Source organism: Cajanus cajan, chromosome 10, assembly GCF_000230855.2.
Source record: "Cajanus cajan strain Asha chromosome 10, NIPB_CcT2T_4, whole genome shotgun sequence".
Taxonomy (NCBI): Eukaryota; Viridiplantae; Streptophyta; class Magnoliopsida; order Fabales; family Fabaceae; genus Cajanus; species Cajanus cajan.
The window spans coordinates 49,329,619-49,347,180 of NC_138526.1; the positions used below are offsets into that span (position 1 = coordinate 49,329,619).

A 17,562-nucleotide genomic window follows, 5' to 3' on the forward strand; every position below is an offset into this window, starting at 1 on the left:
AATTCAGTGTGATGCTTATATGATAATAAACAAAATAGAGTGCATGATGATGAAGATAATATGCTTATATTACATAAGATTGAAAAAATGGTAGGAAACAAAAATCACATTTGCATAGAGTATTATAACAAAATTATAAACATCAGAATATTTTCTCAAAACTTTAAACAAACATGAGAATATGAGATTCTTAAATTTATATTCTTGAGAATGAATTTTAATTTGTGAAACAATCACATCTTAATATGAGCAACTAAGTTTTTGAAATTAGGGACAAAGACATCATTTAAGGGTTCATATGTGTTACATTTTCCCATAATTAAAAAAATATGTTTAAGGAATTTAAAATTCTATTATTTTAAATTTTTTTATAAATGTTTATATTTAATTTTTTTTTTGTAAATTTTCAATACAAACAAAGTATTTCATTTCAAAGAATTTGAAATTCTTCAAACAAATAAATTATTCCATTTAAATTCTCCATTCAAACACATTTATAAAGAATTTTTAATCACTTATTTTTTTAATTTATCATTTTTTATTTTTTAAATTGAATTTTAATATATATTTAAAAATTGTCAATGATTAAAAGAGTTTTATATAACAATATAAATTATTTATAGTAAATTAAAAATACAATTTATATATATAAGTTATTTATTTATTTCAAATTTTTATTATAATATAATTTATATATTCAAAATGTTTATTTATTATAAATTTGAATAACAAAAAATAAATATTTACCCATATATTACACAAGTTTAAAAATTAATAAAATATAACTGAATTCTAAAATAATATAAATAATTATATAGTATATAAATATTAAAACATAACATAGAAAGAAATTCTTAATTTAAATGTCATTCTCAAAACTTACCAATTTAATCCGCTTTGTCTCATGTCTGATGGGACACCTACTTTGTTTATAAATATACTCCCACCCATCCCTACGCTCATCACTCGCTTATTCTTAGAAATTCTTTAGGGTTTTGATTGTTGCTTACACTTCTACTTGTCACTCCTCACATGAAATTTTAAGAGTGTTAATGTCTCAATCAGTCTCAGGTGGTGTTAATGGTGTCAAGTGTTATGGGACGACAAAGCATAAAAGAGGGTAAAGAAAAGAAAGCTTGTTTTCTTTTTGATAAAGATGAAATCTTTTTGGTTTATGGATTTCTGGGTTTTAATTTGGTGTTGGTTCATTCAATTTTTCTATTTCTTGCATGTCAATAAGCTGACTTATGTTTTCATGGGTTTTCTGATTTCAGTCGGTCTCCAATAGGTTTTCATGGTGTCAAGTGTGTGTTATAGGAAGAGAAAGCAGAAAAGAGGGTTAAGAAACGAAAGCTTGTACAAAGATGTAATATTTTTTGTTATGATTTTGTGGGCTTTATATGTTAGTTCATTCAATCGTTCTATTTCTTGCATGTCAATAAACGGGCTATGTTTCCATTGGTTTTCTGATTTCAATCGGTCTCCAATGGGTGTTGATGGTGTCGAGTGTTATGGGAAGAGAAAGTATAAAGGTCAAGAAAAGAAAACAAGAAAGCTTGCTTTTCTTCATAAAATTTTCTTCATAAAAGCATACTCACATTGACAAAAGAGATATTCACTTTGCTTCCCAAACTTGTAAACTTGATTTTTTGCTCATGATATCAACGTAGAACCTATTGATAGTGATAGATTTTACAATGTTTCAGTTTTTAACTTGCATTCTTTTTGATAGATTTTCTGTCAAGTATCAAATAAGCTTAGAAGAAAATATGATTCTGATTTTGGATAGTGATAATTGGCTTCTTACAAGCATTTCTCCCCATTTCCTTATCACATCTAATTGTAGGATTTTTCTAGGAAACATCTGGTGTTTGATTTCATAAATATATTCAACAAGCACATTAGATGCAAAAAGTAGTTTTATAAAAGATAGGGTCATACCCTTGAATTTCAAATCCATTTAAGGTATCGTATGTTTGACCATCTGACTTATTAAGACCATTTTCAACTTCATCTATTATTACATCCTTGACCGAAACTAAAGCTTGTATTGAGGCTTTGAAAATCTTAAATATTCAATGTGAGAATACTGTATTAATGGCTACCAGCTTTTTTGTCTTTGAACCAGAAGATCAAAATTCCGTAGCTCCATTTATAAGTCATATTTTTAGTTCTGCAATGTGCAATCTTGATAGGCTGATTTCTTTTAGGAAATATGAATTATATTTTCAGTTTATATTCCTTTGAACATATGTTATGATAGGCTGTTTAACATTTTATAATTGGCCTATGATTGGTGTTTGTGGTGCATTAAAATGATTACTTCATAAATTTTAGTAAAAGAGGGAAAAATCTTTTACCAGATGCATGGGATGCTATACTAATTTATTTGGTTCTGTATACTCAAAACCTAGTTTCTTGGTAGTACTTATACCAATAGGAACACGGATATGATATAATAATTCTAGATGAATACTGCAATTTAAAAGAAATACATGGTCAGCAAAGATATGTTAATGAAGCAATCAAGAGATTATTAAAAGAGATTATTGTGATTTGTGTGCATAGGTGCATATTTATATTGAAAGAGGAGATCAATCTCTTTTCAACTCATCTATAATGAGAAAGTTGTATATTTCTTGATGCATCTACGTTGGGAAATTATCATATATGTACATGACTTGCATATAAATTTGATGAGTAACTCTTGAAGTTGGATTTCAAGCTGATATAGCTGTTAAAGGACCAGAGTTTGACTTTTTTCGGGAGGTGACATCTGTCGCAGTCATCATGAAGCAAGAAAATCTGCTGCTGCTGCTAAGATGTTAACAAACTTAAGAAGTGCTGCTCAGTGATTTTGGCTTTTCTGTTGGAAGAATACAAGTAATTACATGTTTGGACACAAACCTGTGGCCTTTTATATAATATGTTTAAAGTTTGCTAAGTGGTGAGTGTAAAACTAACTTTCAACCATAAAAACAAAATTAGATTTGAAGTTAAAAGATTTTCTAAAAAATCCTTTTATTAAATTTTTTTATTGTTAATTTTCACTTTTAATTCTTAGATAAATTTTACTAGTTTTAGTCTATGAATTTTTCCTCTCATTAACATTTTCAATCCCTAACATCAATTTTTTTAGCTTACAGAGAACTTTTAAGAACTTGCAAATCAAATTTGGTCAAGAAATAAATTAAAATTAAGAAAAGTTCAAGAACTAAAAACACATTTAATTAAAAAAATATAGCATTACTTTCATTACAATTATAATCTTTTTTTAGGTTCGTTCCTAGAGTATCCACCGCCAACAGCAGTGACTAATCTCCTCGCTACGTTGGAGGCACCTCAAAGGGTGGGATAGCTGGCCCCAAGATTTAACGCGGCTGCATACACAAGGCAGGATTCGAACCCCTGACCTTGCTTAAGCGTAGATCAACCCCTACCGTTGAACCACACGCTTGAGGTTGCTTTCATTACAATTATAATCTAAAATACATTTCTAAATTTAGTTTTCATAATATTTACTTAATATGAAAAGTATATTTTAGAAATTAATTTCTCAAAATATATGCTTTTATGGAATTTTTTTTTTTACAAAAGCTCAAAAGGAAATGTGAAAAGAAAAAAGAAGTACAAATAGAATCCTTCTCTAGACCGGAATATTTTAAATAAAATTCGTGTGGTTGACATTTCCGCAACAAAACTGCTAGCGGACTTTTTTTTATTAACATCTTTGATTATACAAATAAACTTTATAGCCATAACAAATACAAATCTTCCTACCTACTAAAAAAAATCAATTGTGTTTTGTTATACTATTATTCTAAAATATTAAATACATTCATTTTATATAGAGAACTGAGAATATATATATATATATATATATATATATATATATATATATATATATATATATATATATAAAATAAAAAAAATATAGCATTACTTACGTCATCATAATCTTAATGTATTGTTTCTGCAATCAACTTGACATAACATGTTTTTCGTTTTTACCAAAGACATTCTCCAAGAGTTTGAGATTAATTTTTTGAAATAGAGATCAATGAAGTGGATATTTTTACATTTCCTAACAACTAAACATTATTTGATACTAATATCGAATAGATATATAAACTAGAATCTAGATACAAAATATCAGACGCGTTACCATTATCATGCATTCAGTTTTTCTCTTTTTTTTTCTATCACTCGTATACCCAGAAAATAGGAAGTAGGTTTTCCATATCAAATAGACATAACATATCTTATTTTAATAATTTATGTATGAATATTTAAAAATAAAATATACGTATGAGAATACACCAAGAGATTGATTTATTGGTAATTTGGTAGGTATAAAAGTGGAGCAGCCATAGAGGAATTCATTCTTCATGACTCGTTAGGAGCTTCTAGCATTGGGTCCACACACTAGAGAACGAGAGAAAAATGTTTTAGTAAAACACAAGTACCAACAAAACCCTTTATTCACCCAAAAAAAAATTAAATATTGACAAATATTACTATAATTTATAGACAAAATCATACATTTGCTGGAAGCAAACATCCAACTCCCCCAACAAAAAAAATAAATAAAAATGACTCTCCTGCATATTTCACGTACTTCGGGCATGAAAGGTAGAAACCATCTAAAGAAACATTTTACCAGAATTGCAAAGAATGAAAAAATGGCATCAATTGCAAGTTAGTGTCATTAGCATCCCGCAGCTCTCAAGAATTTATCAAAGGGGCTTGAAGGTGGTAATCTCAAAGAATGTAGCTGCCCAGAGTCATGAGAACTGTAACGTGCTTGAAATTGCTGCTGAGTCACTAACTTCAAATCACCTTTTGAATATTCCAGTGCCTGCATGATGGGACAGTGCCAATAAACAATAATTGTTTCCAGAAAACAAAACTAAACCCACCTAACGAAAAAATTATTGACTCTGGAAGTAATACATGAGTCCACCAACTACATAAGACATGAACTACGACAGCATGATCCTTCTATCCATCAAATGTTAAAAAATAACAACTACAAAGCCTTATTCATCAATGTTAAAACAAAGAATATTTACAGTACACTTTGACACTCCTAAAATATTCCTTATTATTGGTTGAGATCTCACGTTGACTCTACTAAATAACTTGTGCGTTTAGTGGGGCTTGCATGAGATTTGATCCATAATGAGTGTCTGGCTAGTATTAGTCATAAACAAACATATGTTCATACTAAATCCAAATATTTCATTAACAATTAGCTAGTTATTATATAACAAACTGGGTAATAAAATTTCAAACGAAATAAAGAGCTCATGAAGCCAATTTATCATCGGTTTAAAAGCAGAATATATTACGACAAAATGAGAATATGTAGCCTCTAAGCTTATCGATACAATATAATTCAAGAAAAAAATTCAAAAGAGAAAATTAGGTTAACAATTAGTTCAAACCCCACCTCAAACAGTCAAATACTCAACCATGCTGGTCAATACTCCAAAATATCCAAAACATTATAACCAATTGAATGCCATAATATATGCATTTCTTACTGAAAAACTAAACTGTATAAAAATACTAACCTTAACAGATACAGGGAAACCATCTACTTCATTTTCACTTGAAAGAATTATGGCCTTACACTCCTCCTGTTGATGCTTGAAACTCTGAATGACTGACATCTTCTGTTGTTTGCCTGTTACAAGTGCCTCGCACTGGTTCTTCATTTGGTCATAAGGTAAAGGAGTTGAGGAAGTGGAGACACTTGCAACTTGCCGGGCAGTTTCCAAAACCTATGCATAAAATAATCCCCATAGTATCTTTAAGGGAAGAAGAAATAAAATATCCTCTCCAGTAGATGTGTAAAAAAATTCAAAAATACAATCAATCACGTTTCACTTAGCTAGATGATATAAATAAAAGCACAAATTTTTACCGAATCCAAGAGCTGATTAACACTCAGAACATCAGGATAGTTGGTTGACAGTGATGTTTTGTAATCTGATTGACTTCCACTATGTTCATGTCCAGTCTCTTCATCCATCAAATCATCCGGAGCCATTATCTGGAAAACCAATTACAGAATTTGTCACATGCATCTTTTGATAAGCCACAAATGGAAATGCAACTGTGGAGACTGTTACCTCAACAAAATTTGGGAACTCAATCTGAGCAAGTGGAGAACATGGTCTTGGTGTCTCCATAAATAATGGTGGTCCCGATGGATATGCATCATCAGGGGAAAAACCTTGTAGAAGTTGATTCTTTATGCTAGACAACTCATCCTGGTAAATAAGGAAAAAAAATCATGTCATCTCACATGCTTATACATCACTAACCAGTACACAACTAGGGCCGGCCAAAATTAATTGAATTAAACTAAACTATTAAATAACTGAATTATTTTAAACTAAAAAAACTATAACTATTTAAGATAAAACTGAATTAAACTATTTTTTAGTTCAGTTTTTAAAAACTGAACTTATTAAGTTACAGTTCAATTTACTCTAATTAACTAAAATTATAAAATAAAAGCACGGACACGGGCCACGGCATGGCACGGTTTCAATTTGTAAATGCAGAAATGTGGGTCTTCACATATTGGGTCTTCACATTCCAGCCACAGCCAAGGTGTCTAAATCATAAATCGCAAGCCTATTCACATTCCAGCAAGCCACGGGTCCACGGCACGGGGTTCCTGATTCAGCAGAATCAGCACTCCTTCCTCACTCACAGGCAACCCCGGATTCCTCCTTCCTCACGCACCAAGTCACCAACCACAGATTCTTTCTTCTTAGATAAAAAACAGTTCAGTTCAGTTTTGTGATTTAATTTTCAGTTCAGTTCAGTTTAATTGAACTATTTTTCAGTTTAATACAGTTTTTAACAGTTCAGTTTAGTGCAATTTAATTTGCCCACCCCTATACACAACCCACATACTTGTACACTCCACAGTAACTACTGCTAAACAGTCCACATTCTGTGCATACCTCAAAAGTACTATTTTCTAAATACTTTGATAGTTTCCAGAATAAATGTGTGCACATGCACGACTGGAATACATACAGAGAACGAAAATGTTAAAAAATTGAACCAAAAGCAACCATTATCAAGGATTATCAAGGATTTGATCAGAATCAATTCATTGTCCAACAAGTGCCACATCCTTGCTACTCAGAAGTTCAATGGTGATACAGTAGCAATTATTTATCAATCTAGTAAATACTATGTTCGTATCACATGATAAACTGCATTTAGCACTCATTGGTATTAGCGTCTAGGAAGTTGCACTTGATTAATAGTAGGCTAGGAAATATTCTCCTGTCTCCACTAAGTCTATCAAGAGACTTTATATATGGAATATGGATGATATGAAGAACCTATGTAATACAATACATTCTACTGAATAATAATAAAGCATTTCCATCTATTAATTCTCCAAGCATATCAGAGTATTCTTTGTCAGTCCATGCAAATTCATATTACCTCAGGCAATCTTGTAAATTTAGTCATAAAGTACGATATTACAGTCTCTTTCAACTGCTTGTCATCCAATTCTACAGCTGAAAGAGACTTCACAGCAGCAACCTCATCTTCCTGAGATCCATAAATTTTCTCTGATTCTATACAGACAGCCTGCAGCCGGATATCATCGACCAATTCAAGAAAAGGATCTACCTGTGAATTTAGAACTTTAATCAGTTATTCTAACCATAATTAAAAAAAGGGAAACAATTAATGGAACTCAATTTTAAAAGGAAGATGAAGGCACAAAACAAGGACCAAGTCCAGAGGTTAGGAAAAGAAATTAACTGTTGCTACTGTCAGTGATGCTTTAACTTTTGGAATTAGATCAGGGACATTGCCAGCCCTGGCAGAGAATAGAAGCATGTATGAAGCCAAGGTAAAAAGGGACCTCCTGCGAGATGGTTGTAAACCTCCTTTAACAGGCATGTAAAGAAACATGTCAGAAAATTTTCACTATAGATAATATTATTCTCATTAAGAAATATATAGTAGAACATTTCGAGAACCCTGGAATTTGATTCCATTTGCCTTCCATGGTAAAGAACATTTTTTTTGGTAGAAAAATAGTCATGGAATGATTATTCCAATGCAAGCCTTGATTTCATAAGGACAGGATATGTCATTCCTTCCTGAAGAGTAAAAAATTGCCTGGACGTCTCACATACCTTCTTGGTCCAAAGAGATGCTCCTGAGGGAGAATGCCAGTTGGAAACATCTTACTAAAGCCATGTAACTCGATGCCTGCAGAAACCAATTAACAACTTCAAGAAATTAAGGCAAATAATTGGGACAGGTTGTAATACTTTTATTCTATGTACCTCAAGGGTATTTGTACTCAGTACATAATTTATTCAATGAAATATAGAATAGAATCAATCTAAAAAATAATACATTGATTCTAATAGCTAATTCCTAACTAAATTAGGAAACAAAATATTTATATTCTATAGATGTTAACTCAAATCAATCATCCAATAATACTTGGTTTAGAAGTGATCAAGATTAATTTTAAAAATATATGTAATATGCATTATTTTTTCTTCATTTATGAAAAGATGAAAACTCCTGTCAAATTTTTTACCACTGCCACTAAATTGATTACCAATTTAAACAAGGGTCTTCTTAACAAGTGCCCTAAGGGAACTAGTTTAGTAGCATTAAATACCCTATTAAACGTTTCTAATTACCAACAAAAAAGCAAGTGCTAACTAACATTTTGTATTTCTAATGCTTCCTTTCCTGATAAAAATTTTACTTTTATTCTTTTAAAGGACTCTGGTTAGCTCTTCAAAAATTATAAATGAGTAACATTTAATCAAAATGACCAAAGTGATTTTGGTAGTCTTTACCGTTTATAAGCAATCACAGCACTTGGTATGCACCAAACTCACCTTAGAACGAGTAAATAATAAAGCAATGCTATAGGTGTGCGCCATTGCCTCATAATTTGCAGGACCGTTTTCCACAGATGTTGCCTGAACCCAGATTGAAGAAAGCAAGAGACTCACTTGGTGACTGCTCAGCCTAAGAGAACTTAGATCCTGAAAATTTCAGACACAACATTTGGTTTGGAACTATAGCAAGGAAAAATCCAGGATCTCTATTATTCAAAAAATGAAAAAAGAAACAACCAAACTAACTGAAGCAGGTGCTTAACATAACTGAACTCAACAAGAATCATTAAAATTAAATTATGATGAATGGGAACTGCATATCCTTTAACCCCTCTAACAAATAAACACTCAAATGCAAACAACTAATAATGGTAAGTAAAAAATTTCATACATCTTTTCTATCAGCTAGCTCAGGAGTAAAGCCGTAACTGCCATATGGATGAATTGCATATTTCTTCCCATTGGCACTGGCTATTGCCTTTCCTTCTTCCAGTTTTCCATTCAAGTTTTCAGCTCCAGAAAAAGTTCCATGCTGAGTGGAGAAGCTGACATTCTGTGCCTTCTGAGCAATCTTTGTTTTGTGGTCTAACGAAGGAGAAAACATGGATGGCATAAGCACCATAGAGAAGACACTATGTGCTCCAATTTGTGTTTCACGGTCAGGATGAGCCATGGCCAGGAGCAATTGATGAAACAAGGCATCAGGGAAAGCCTGGATAGGTACAAAAATAACCCAAAAGTTTAGACATTTACTAGATCTGAACATGTAGAAAACCCCATTTCCAATCTAAGAAAGAACACTTGCCTTATTGTGATATGACACATTGGGGATGGAAGTGATTAATTTTGCTGTTTGATAGACAGCAGAAATTGTTGTTCTTGCTATGATGGTAGTAATTGGGATATTCTCCAGTGCCACAGCCATCAAATCAAGAATTGGTCCTACATCTCCAACCTGTTATAGTAGAAGTAGTGTGACTAGAGACACAATCCAAATACTTCTTTTTGAACTTGTTTGTTTACAACATGAAGAAAAAATTCTATTCAGAAAAGACAGTGAAGAAATAGCAGAAATTTAGCTAATCTTCTATAGTCCGAGATTCAGAGGTGGTTTCTCAACATTCTTGCCTGGGGACTAGTAGTAATCAATGATACAAGGAAGTAAAGAAACCTATTCTGTAGGGAGAATAGATAACAAACTGGATCTATAAATTATGATGAATCCAAGAAACTTTATTCAAAAATCAAAGCTGAGGCCTCAGAATGATATCAAGTGTTGCATAATATAAAGTTTGAAAGCCAAACAAAAAAGTGACACATGATGTTAGCACAAATACCTTGCTTGAAAGTTGTAATATACACATTTCTAAGGCAGACTGAAGTTCAGTATTCAACCTATATGCATCATTTCCAATGCTGGATGCTTCAGTTAAATTTTGCAGGCATCTCCTTAAATGCTTAATGAGGTCAGATATTGCACCAATGATTGCAACTGAAGTCTGCTGCTTCACATTTTGTGCAAGCTGCATGGTGGTGTTAATAATATCAATCTGACGGATAGGCTGCTTGGCAACATTCTTGTGATCCAAGTGCTTGACCAAAATGGATAGTAGAAGATGGGAGTTATCTCCTGGTGTTCAAAAAGTGGTAATCAATTAATTATATAGAAAATTAGATAAAACTGCATACTTAAAGAAAATTTATAATAGTGAATTTTTTACAAGGCTACCTGATTCTGCTAGAAGGGATTGCAAATAAATCAAAACACAAGAAGCAACTCCCTTTTCAGAAGACCAGTGGTTATCAATATCAAAATTATGAAAAAGTGGTTCAAGGACACGCCGCACAGTTGAAGCTTCCTTTGCCAATTTTGCCATATTATACAAGCAAACCTTTGACCAATAAGCAGGATCTTTAGCAGTATCCCTGTAGAAGCAGTGAACACAATGGCTGTCAGGATCTCATACGATGGCTTTATACTAAAAGGGAAAGGGGAGAGAAGTAATACTGTAAAAGAAAACATACAACTTTGACTCCGTCTCGGTTCTTGTCACATTATTGAGTAAGGAAGGATCCTTCTTAGATAAAGAATGTAGTCGGTCTCCTTCTATGGGAAATCCTTGGGCCAACTGGTTCTGAGATTGTGAATTCAGTTTCTCTACTTTGGCAAGATTGGATTTGGATTGGATATCCAAGTAATTCTCCAAAACCACTGATATAATCTATTCAAAATTTCAAAATCCACCCACCCAACAAATCAAGAAAAAAAAATAGTTTAGCTTCATGTGTAAACTAACATTTAAATTCAAGACCAGAATTGTGGTTTTAAATAAATATATAGAAACTAAACTTTAATGTTTAATGAAACCCTTTGCTTAATGTCTCTGCCAGAATCTATAGATTGAAGGAATAAGAAGAGTAGGGAAATGATACTAACTTTGTCAAAATCCATTGAAAGATGTGAGTGCTCGCCCATGTACCGCACCTGGTCAAAAGAACATAGGGAGGAAGAACAAAAAGCATCCAGGAAAGGTATATAAGTGATCTTGAAAAGCAACTGAACAAAGGTACTGTGGTAGGAATAAGGTGACCAATAAACAGTTTGAATGATTTACTTATATCTAACAACTTTTTCCAAAAATAAAGCTTCTATCATTCTACAGCTTAAATTACAACAAACAACCATTTTCACTCTTTGATTTTGAAAGCACTCAAACACTTGGGAAACTGTCCCTTAAAAATTAAATTAATTGTCAAGGGAGAAGAACCAAGCCACTTAAGTACTCCATCAAGCATCCCATACTACTTGATGTGGGAGTTAGGCATCCCATGGTACCCAAGTTCCTATCATAGCATCATCCCTAAGAGCTGACGTCTCGGCGGTTGGCACTCTACAATGTTTTGCTCAGCCTTTTTAATTGGCCTCTTTATAGGTAACCCTTTTCAAGACACCAACAATCATCTTTGATAAGCACCCAAACACTTGGGGAACCCTCTCTTAAAATTTAACTGTCAAAGAAGGAGACCCAAGCCACTTAAGTACTCCGATGAGCATCTCATACTACTTGATGGGAGACTTAAGCATCCCATAATACCCAAGTGCCTATCAAAATTTGGTAAATTTCATTTCATTTTTTGGATTACTACAGCTTCATCTTTTAAGAACATTCTACCAAGTCAAAGAAGTTGCAAATCAGTGTGAAGAAGTTCAATATTTAATGACTATTAATCAGAAATAACTACAACTGTTAATGACCATCCTTGTACTCTACATAGGGTTCCTTTCCATAAAGATTATCAAAGTGGGTAGATTCTCGTGCATATTGATCAAAAAGAATAGAAAATTCCTTATAGTTATAGTTATAAAGTTATGGAAATTCATAAGCAAACTGGAAGAATAAATAGACCAGAGAAGGAGAATTACCATATAGGATAAAGCTTGTAGTCCAGCTGAACGTAGATGCAGAGTTTGTTCATTATTTCCCACTTCATGAGCCAATTGACATAGTTTTGGTATAAAACCCTCTAAGTTGAACATGTATGTACCATCTGTCTACTTTTAACTCAAAGGGTCAATATCACTAAACTTTATGGAATTAAAAAAAAAGTGCAAAAAAGGTAAAATGAATTGAGTTTCTCTCCTAAACTAAAATCAACTTATTCACTTCAGCTTTTAGAGAAATTAGATGAGATAGCTACTATAAAAGTTAAGTGCATATGCTAATTTTAGCTTATGAGAGAAGTTCAATTCAATTTTTCTTCATATTTCCTTCTCCTATGAACAAAACTTATGATGTTAAATTTTAATTAGTAAAACTGCTTTAAAGGGGCAGCAAATCTCTCATAACATGCAATTAAGGCAATCCTGCAGTGATTTTGTCACCAACAAATCAAAAAAGTTGAATGACCAAATACCTGGCAATCAATAAATTCTACAAGAGTATTGCAACCTAAGATCTGCATTTCATCTGATCGAGTTTGCTCTAGAAGAGTCTGGATGATCCCTAATAAACTATTGGCAAATAGAGGCCTACAAGATTAAGAAGCATGTTTGAATTTATTACTCAAAATAGTGAAGAGTAGCATCCAACAAGAAAAATAAATAAATGAACCAAAACATTTTTGTGAGATGCTGGTATGTTTGGTTTAAAGGAGAGGAGAGGAGGAATTAGAAATTTTGTTTTTCTGAGAAGAGGGGAGAGGAGCTCTTTTCTTATTTGGTTCACAAGTGGAGGGGAGAGATTTTAAAAACCAATTTATCTTTGTATCCTTATTTTGGACAATTATACTAAAAATGTTTTAAAATCTCTTCCCTCCCCCTCAAATCCCTGCAATATTGGAGGGGAGCTAAAATCAGATGAGGAGGGGTTTTGCTCCCCTCCCCCTCTTAAAAATTGAACAAAACAAGAAAAGTTTATAAAAATCTCTACCCTCCCCTCTTCTCCATTCTCCTTCTAACCAAACACTATGTCAATCACTAGCAAATAGGACTATGGGAGGACAAATTGACACTCTGCACGACCCTGCTTCAAAATACTGAGAAAATTAAATTAAAAAAAAAAAAAAAAAAAAAAGTTCTCCACAAAACCAAGTTTTAAAAAAAGGGTTTTTCATAGTATTACAGACTAAGATTACTCATTTGAAGTACATCGATCATATAAATTACCAACTCCCGTACACGGTACACCCAAGCTTTTACATGAATGAAAACAGGACACCAAGAACTCATAAATGTCCATAAATTTCAAAATGGCTTTTGCAATGTAATAATCTTATGGTGCCTGAAACTTGTAAGATAAATCCTCCCCCAGCACCCCATTGTGTTTCAATGAACTTGGTTAGGATCAAATAACAATTCAATCCAAGGAATATGCACTTAACTTATATGACATAAAACTTACATCTGTCCCTTACATGTCGATAGCAATTTCCTGTATATACACAAGACCACTTTCACTGAACCAAAGCTTTCATTACGTAAATCCTTGTAACATCTTTGCTCCAAGTTATCAGTAATCTGCCAAGACAAAACACCACAAATTTAGGACAGAGATCACAAATCAATACTGAAAATAAAAAAATTCAGCAAGTGACTTAATGGTGTTTGTTTAAATTTAATGAATTCCAAATTAGATATTAGGTGAAAAAGTGCTGAAAACATTCGGTAACAAATTCTTAATTTAAAGTATTAAATCGAAATGATTTCCTTTAGTGTAACCTCATTCAAAATATTAATGACCAAGTTTTCCTTTAATAAATTGTCAAGAATTACAAATCAGTGGTTAAAATATCTTAGTGTTTAAGTTGAAATTATGTAGTTTTAGATATTGAGAGAGGTAAAGGGATAAATGAAAATGAAACAATAAATTGATATTACCTTAGATGTATTACAATGTAATGATATATTTGATATTATTTGATATATTCATAAAACCTATAGTACAAACCCTTATCTATAGTAATCATAATCCTAGCTAATTAGGGAAACAAACCATGATAAGATTAAAAAAAAGTATGGTAATTAATCCTAAGAGAAAAAGAGGAAACAGGGAAACTAATCCTAGAGGATAATCTTAATATATGATAAGATATTTTCATATATTCTAATATCAGTTTTGTGAAACGAACAATTATTAGATGGAAGACAACTGAATTTTCTACAATGATATCATAATCAGATCAAATATATTAGTTTCCTATGAGAATGATTATCCAAAATTCCTCCACCATGTCATAACGTTATTGGTTACATGAAACAACTGGCTTAGAAGAAACAAAAAAGGGAGGAGATTTTTAAGAATAACATTACCTTGGGAATTCTCAATGGATTCTTAGAAGCGTACTCACATAGCTTTCCAATTATCCTATCATTAGGCTCAGCAACCTGAAAAACACAGTAATCATCTTGTGATGTGAATGAAAAGGGGCATCCTCTCTTTGCTAAATTCAAATCCCCTATACTAGTATAGAAACAGGTCTTATGACTTATCATAAAGCCCCCGCCCCCAGTTTTGCCCGCATTTTTCTTCAGAAAACTGAAAATCTTATTATTCAATTCATTGTCATTACAGAATAACAAGCAGACACCAAGAGCAATAGTAATGATACACAAGGTGGTATTACTTACAATAGCAAATGATTGCTAAGTAAAGTTATAATTCTCGGGTCCCCCGAGACTAATAACTAGCAACTACCAAGCAAAGACTAAAACAAAACAAAATAAGCTCAGAATATTCACCTGATTACGCGGGAAGATATCAGCAATCAACTTCTTGTAACGTTTCACCGGTTGCCTTGATCTTGCTCGCAGAGAAGGACAAAACACACAGAGGTTACCACAGACGGGCACAACCCGCCTGGACATAACCCCCATTTTCCTATGAATTCACAAACCCTCCCCCTGAAAAATTCTCAACAACAACAAAATTCACTCCCAAAATTGCCTCAACCCTTCACATTCCACTAATCAGAACTCGAATTTCACACGAACTCACAATCAACAATCACAAACCGAATCAAATTCAACTCGATTAATAGCCCACACAGGGTTTAACGAATTTCAGCAAAAACAAAAGAAAATCGAAGGCTCGAAAATTCAGAACCAAACGAGACATAAACTGAATTCACTTATCAGCAATTCACAGAGAGGAATGCAAGAAACCTACCTATTCGAATTACACAAATTCCACTTCTTCGCAAAATCAAGCGTCTCCGATCGCGATCTAGACTATACTGAAAACAAAATTTTCCAGAGAAAAAAGATTAAGGAAAATAGAAAAACGATCAAAAAATGAAAATCTTGCTATTTACCATAGAAAATAAAATTAAAAAAAAAATACCAGAGAAAATGGCAATGGGGTCAGAGTCAGAGGTGCAACTCTTCCCCGGCCATTAACATTATTTCGGAAAGTAACATTTTAATTCAAAGAAGAAAATGCGTATTAAAACCATGAAGCAATTGTAGCCATTTACCGATATTAATATTAATATTGTACAATTTAATATTATACAAAATTAAAAAATAGAATGCAAAAAAAAAAAAAAAAAAAAAAAACACGCTAACATAACATAACATAACATCACACACACACAGAGCACATCGTGGAATGTTGATGGGAGGTGAGTAATACAAAGTCGACCACATACACTTCATGATCACATACGATGCTATCAATTTTTCCAAAGAATGAACGTGCGCTATTGGGCTGTCGCCCAGATGGGTCACCGGCTAGTGAGTTTAGAATACTTTTTTATTCTTATTTTAATTTGAATAAAAAAAATATAAAAGATATTCATAGCTTAAATAGGGTGGGTGGCGAGTTGTTAAGGGTGTTAATAAATTGTGCGGGGTAGTGAGGAACAACGCTGCAGGCCCAACGGTTCCTAAAATTATGGGTTTATGCTTTTTTTGATTGGAAAAAAAAAAAAAAGGAAACTCACTCCATTCTTTTCTTTTTCTTTTTTACTTTTTATATTATTATATTATATATTCTCACGCCATATCATTTCTTTCATCTTTTTCCCAACACTTTTTGTTTACTTGCACATGTTTGTCAATACAACAATGTGTCTAAATCTCTAATGTTAGTTCTTGAAAAACAATGGATTTAACTTGTGATAAAAAAACACCATCAACTAATCTAAAGTTATTTTTAATATGATTTTTAAAATAGTTCTTATAGAGGTTAATAATTTTATTAGACATGACACTTTATAATTAAGTGATAATAGATAATAAAATGTGATATTGGCGGGTAGACTTAAAGTGTAATCTGGATTCAATCTCTATTAATATGTATGAAAAATATTTATTAAAAGATGTTAATTTGTTAAGATAACTTAACTCGTGATATAAAAATAATAATAATAAATAAAATATTTCTCTGATTAATATGTTCTAATTCAATTACAAAATAATCATACTAAGACTTAGGATTACTCATACCATCTTCGTTAAAAAAATATGTGTCCGTGTTATTCATTTATATAACAGGATTTACATTCCTTATCAATTTTTTTTATCGATTGAATGTTAACATACATGAAATAACTATTTTTTTTTTACACCAGCGATATTAATTCTTAAAGTTTGTGTTATTAACAAGATAATCTAGATATTGGAAAAGGTTGATTTAGATTAACATGGGATTTGAAGTCAAATTTAAATTAAGAAACTTTTATATTAAATGCATGTTTATAATTAAATTCATTATATAGTTATCTAGAATAGCACAAGAGTTGCATGGACTTACTTTTGCAAGAACGAAGTTTGAAAGTTTATTTATTTTGAGATATCGACCCAATACCTATTCAAAAAAGTAGAAATTAATATATATATATATATATATATATAAATAAATACTTTTATTCTTTTACTTTTATTTTTAAGACTTATTATAGTTTTTTATCTTTTAAATATTCATTTTAATCATTTATCTTTTAAATTTAAGTCAAATTAATTTTTTTAAAACAAATAAATTATTTTTAATTTAAAATATAATTTAAAATATTTTTTGATTAATTTAAATTTTGAAACTTGTTTCATTATGTTCGTAAACTAATGAATGTAATTAAAGTTTAAACTAAAAACTCAAAAAGTGTCATAAATGGAGAAAATTTGTATAAACATAAGTCTAAAAAAATAACA

At 31.7% G+C, this 17,562-nt stretch overlaps 1 protein-coding gene and 1 long non-coding RNA gene across 6 annotated transcripts; one reads left to right on the forward strand and one right to left on the reverse strand.

Annotated features, from left to right (window-relative positions):
* Positions 1-896: 896 nt before the first annotated feature.
* Positions 897-2,944, forward strand: LOC109806022 (uncharacterized). The gene is made up of 2 exons (XR_003804739.2): positions 897-1,120; positions 1,275-2,944. It is a non-coding gene; the product is annotated as an uncharacterized LOC109806022 (long non-coding RNA).
* A 1,289-nt stretch (positions 2,945-4,233) lies between these two features.
* LOC109805588 (protein SEMI-ROLLED LEAF 2) lies at positions 4,234-15,943 on the reverse strand. 5 transcript variants are annotated; one of them, XM_020367734.3, is made up of 22 exons: positions 15,755-15,943; positions 15,581-15,647; positions 15,154-15,315; positions 14,725-14,799; positions 13,817-13,932; positions 12,831-12,945; positions 12,340-12,468; positions 11,353-11,400; positions 10,941-11,137; positions 10,645-10,841; positions 10,253-10,545; positions 9,721-9,870; positions 9,307-9,627; positions 8,913-9,062; positions 8,187-8,262; positions 7,807-7,934; positions 7,480-7,671; positions 6,138-6,278; positions 5,930-6,058; positions 5,577-5,786; positions 4,661-4,858; positions 4,234-4,425 (listed from the first exon to the last, which is right to left on the reverse strand). In XM_020367734.3, the coding sequence occupies exons 3-21, from the start codon at positions 15,286-15,288 to the stop codon at positions 4,709-4,711; spliced, it is 2,952 nt and encodes a 983-aa protein (XP_020223323.2). In that variant the 5' UTR covers positions 15,289-15,315; positions 15,581-15,647; positions 15,755-15,943; the 3' UTR covers positions 4,234-4,425; positions 4,661-4,708. The 5 variants fall into 5 exon arrangements, with proteins under 5 accessions (XP_020223323.2, XP_020223321.2, XP_020223324.2 ...); XM_020367732.3 differs by lacking the exon at positions 4,234-4,425 and having other exon boundaries at positions 4,447-4,858; XM_020367735.3 differs by lacking the exons at positions 4,234-4,425; positions 15,755-15,943 and having other exon boundaries at positions 4,447-4,858; positions 15,581-15,741.
* Between the last annotated feature and the right edge of the window lie 1,619 nt (positions 15,944-17,562).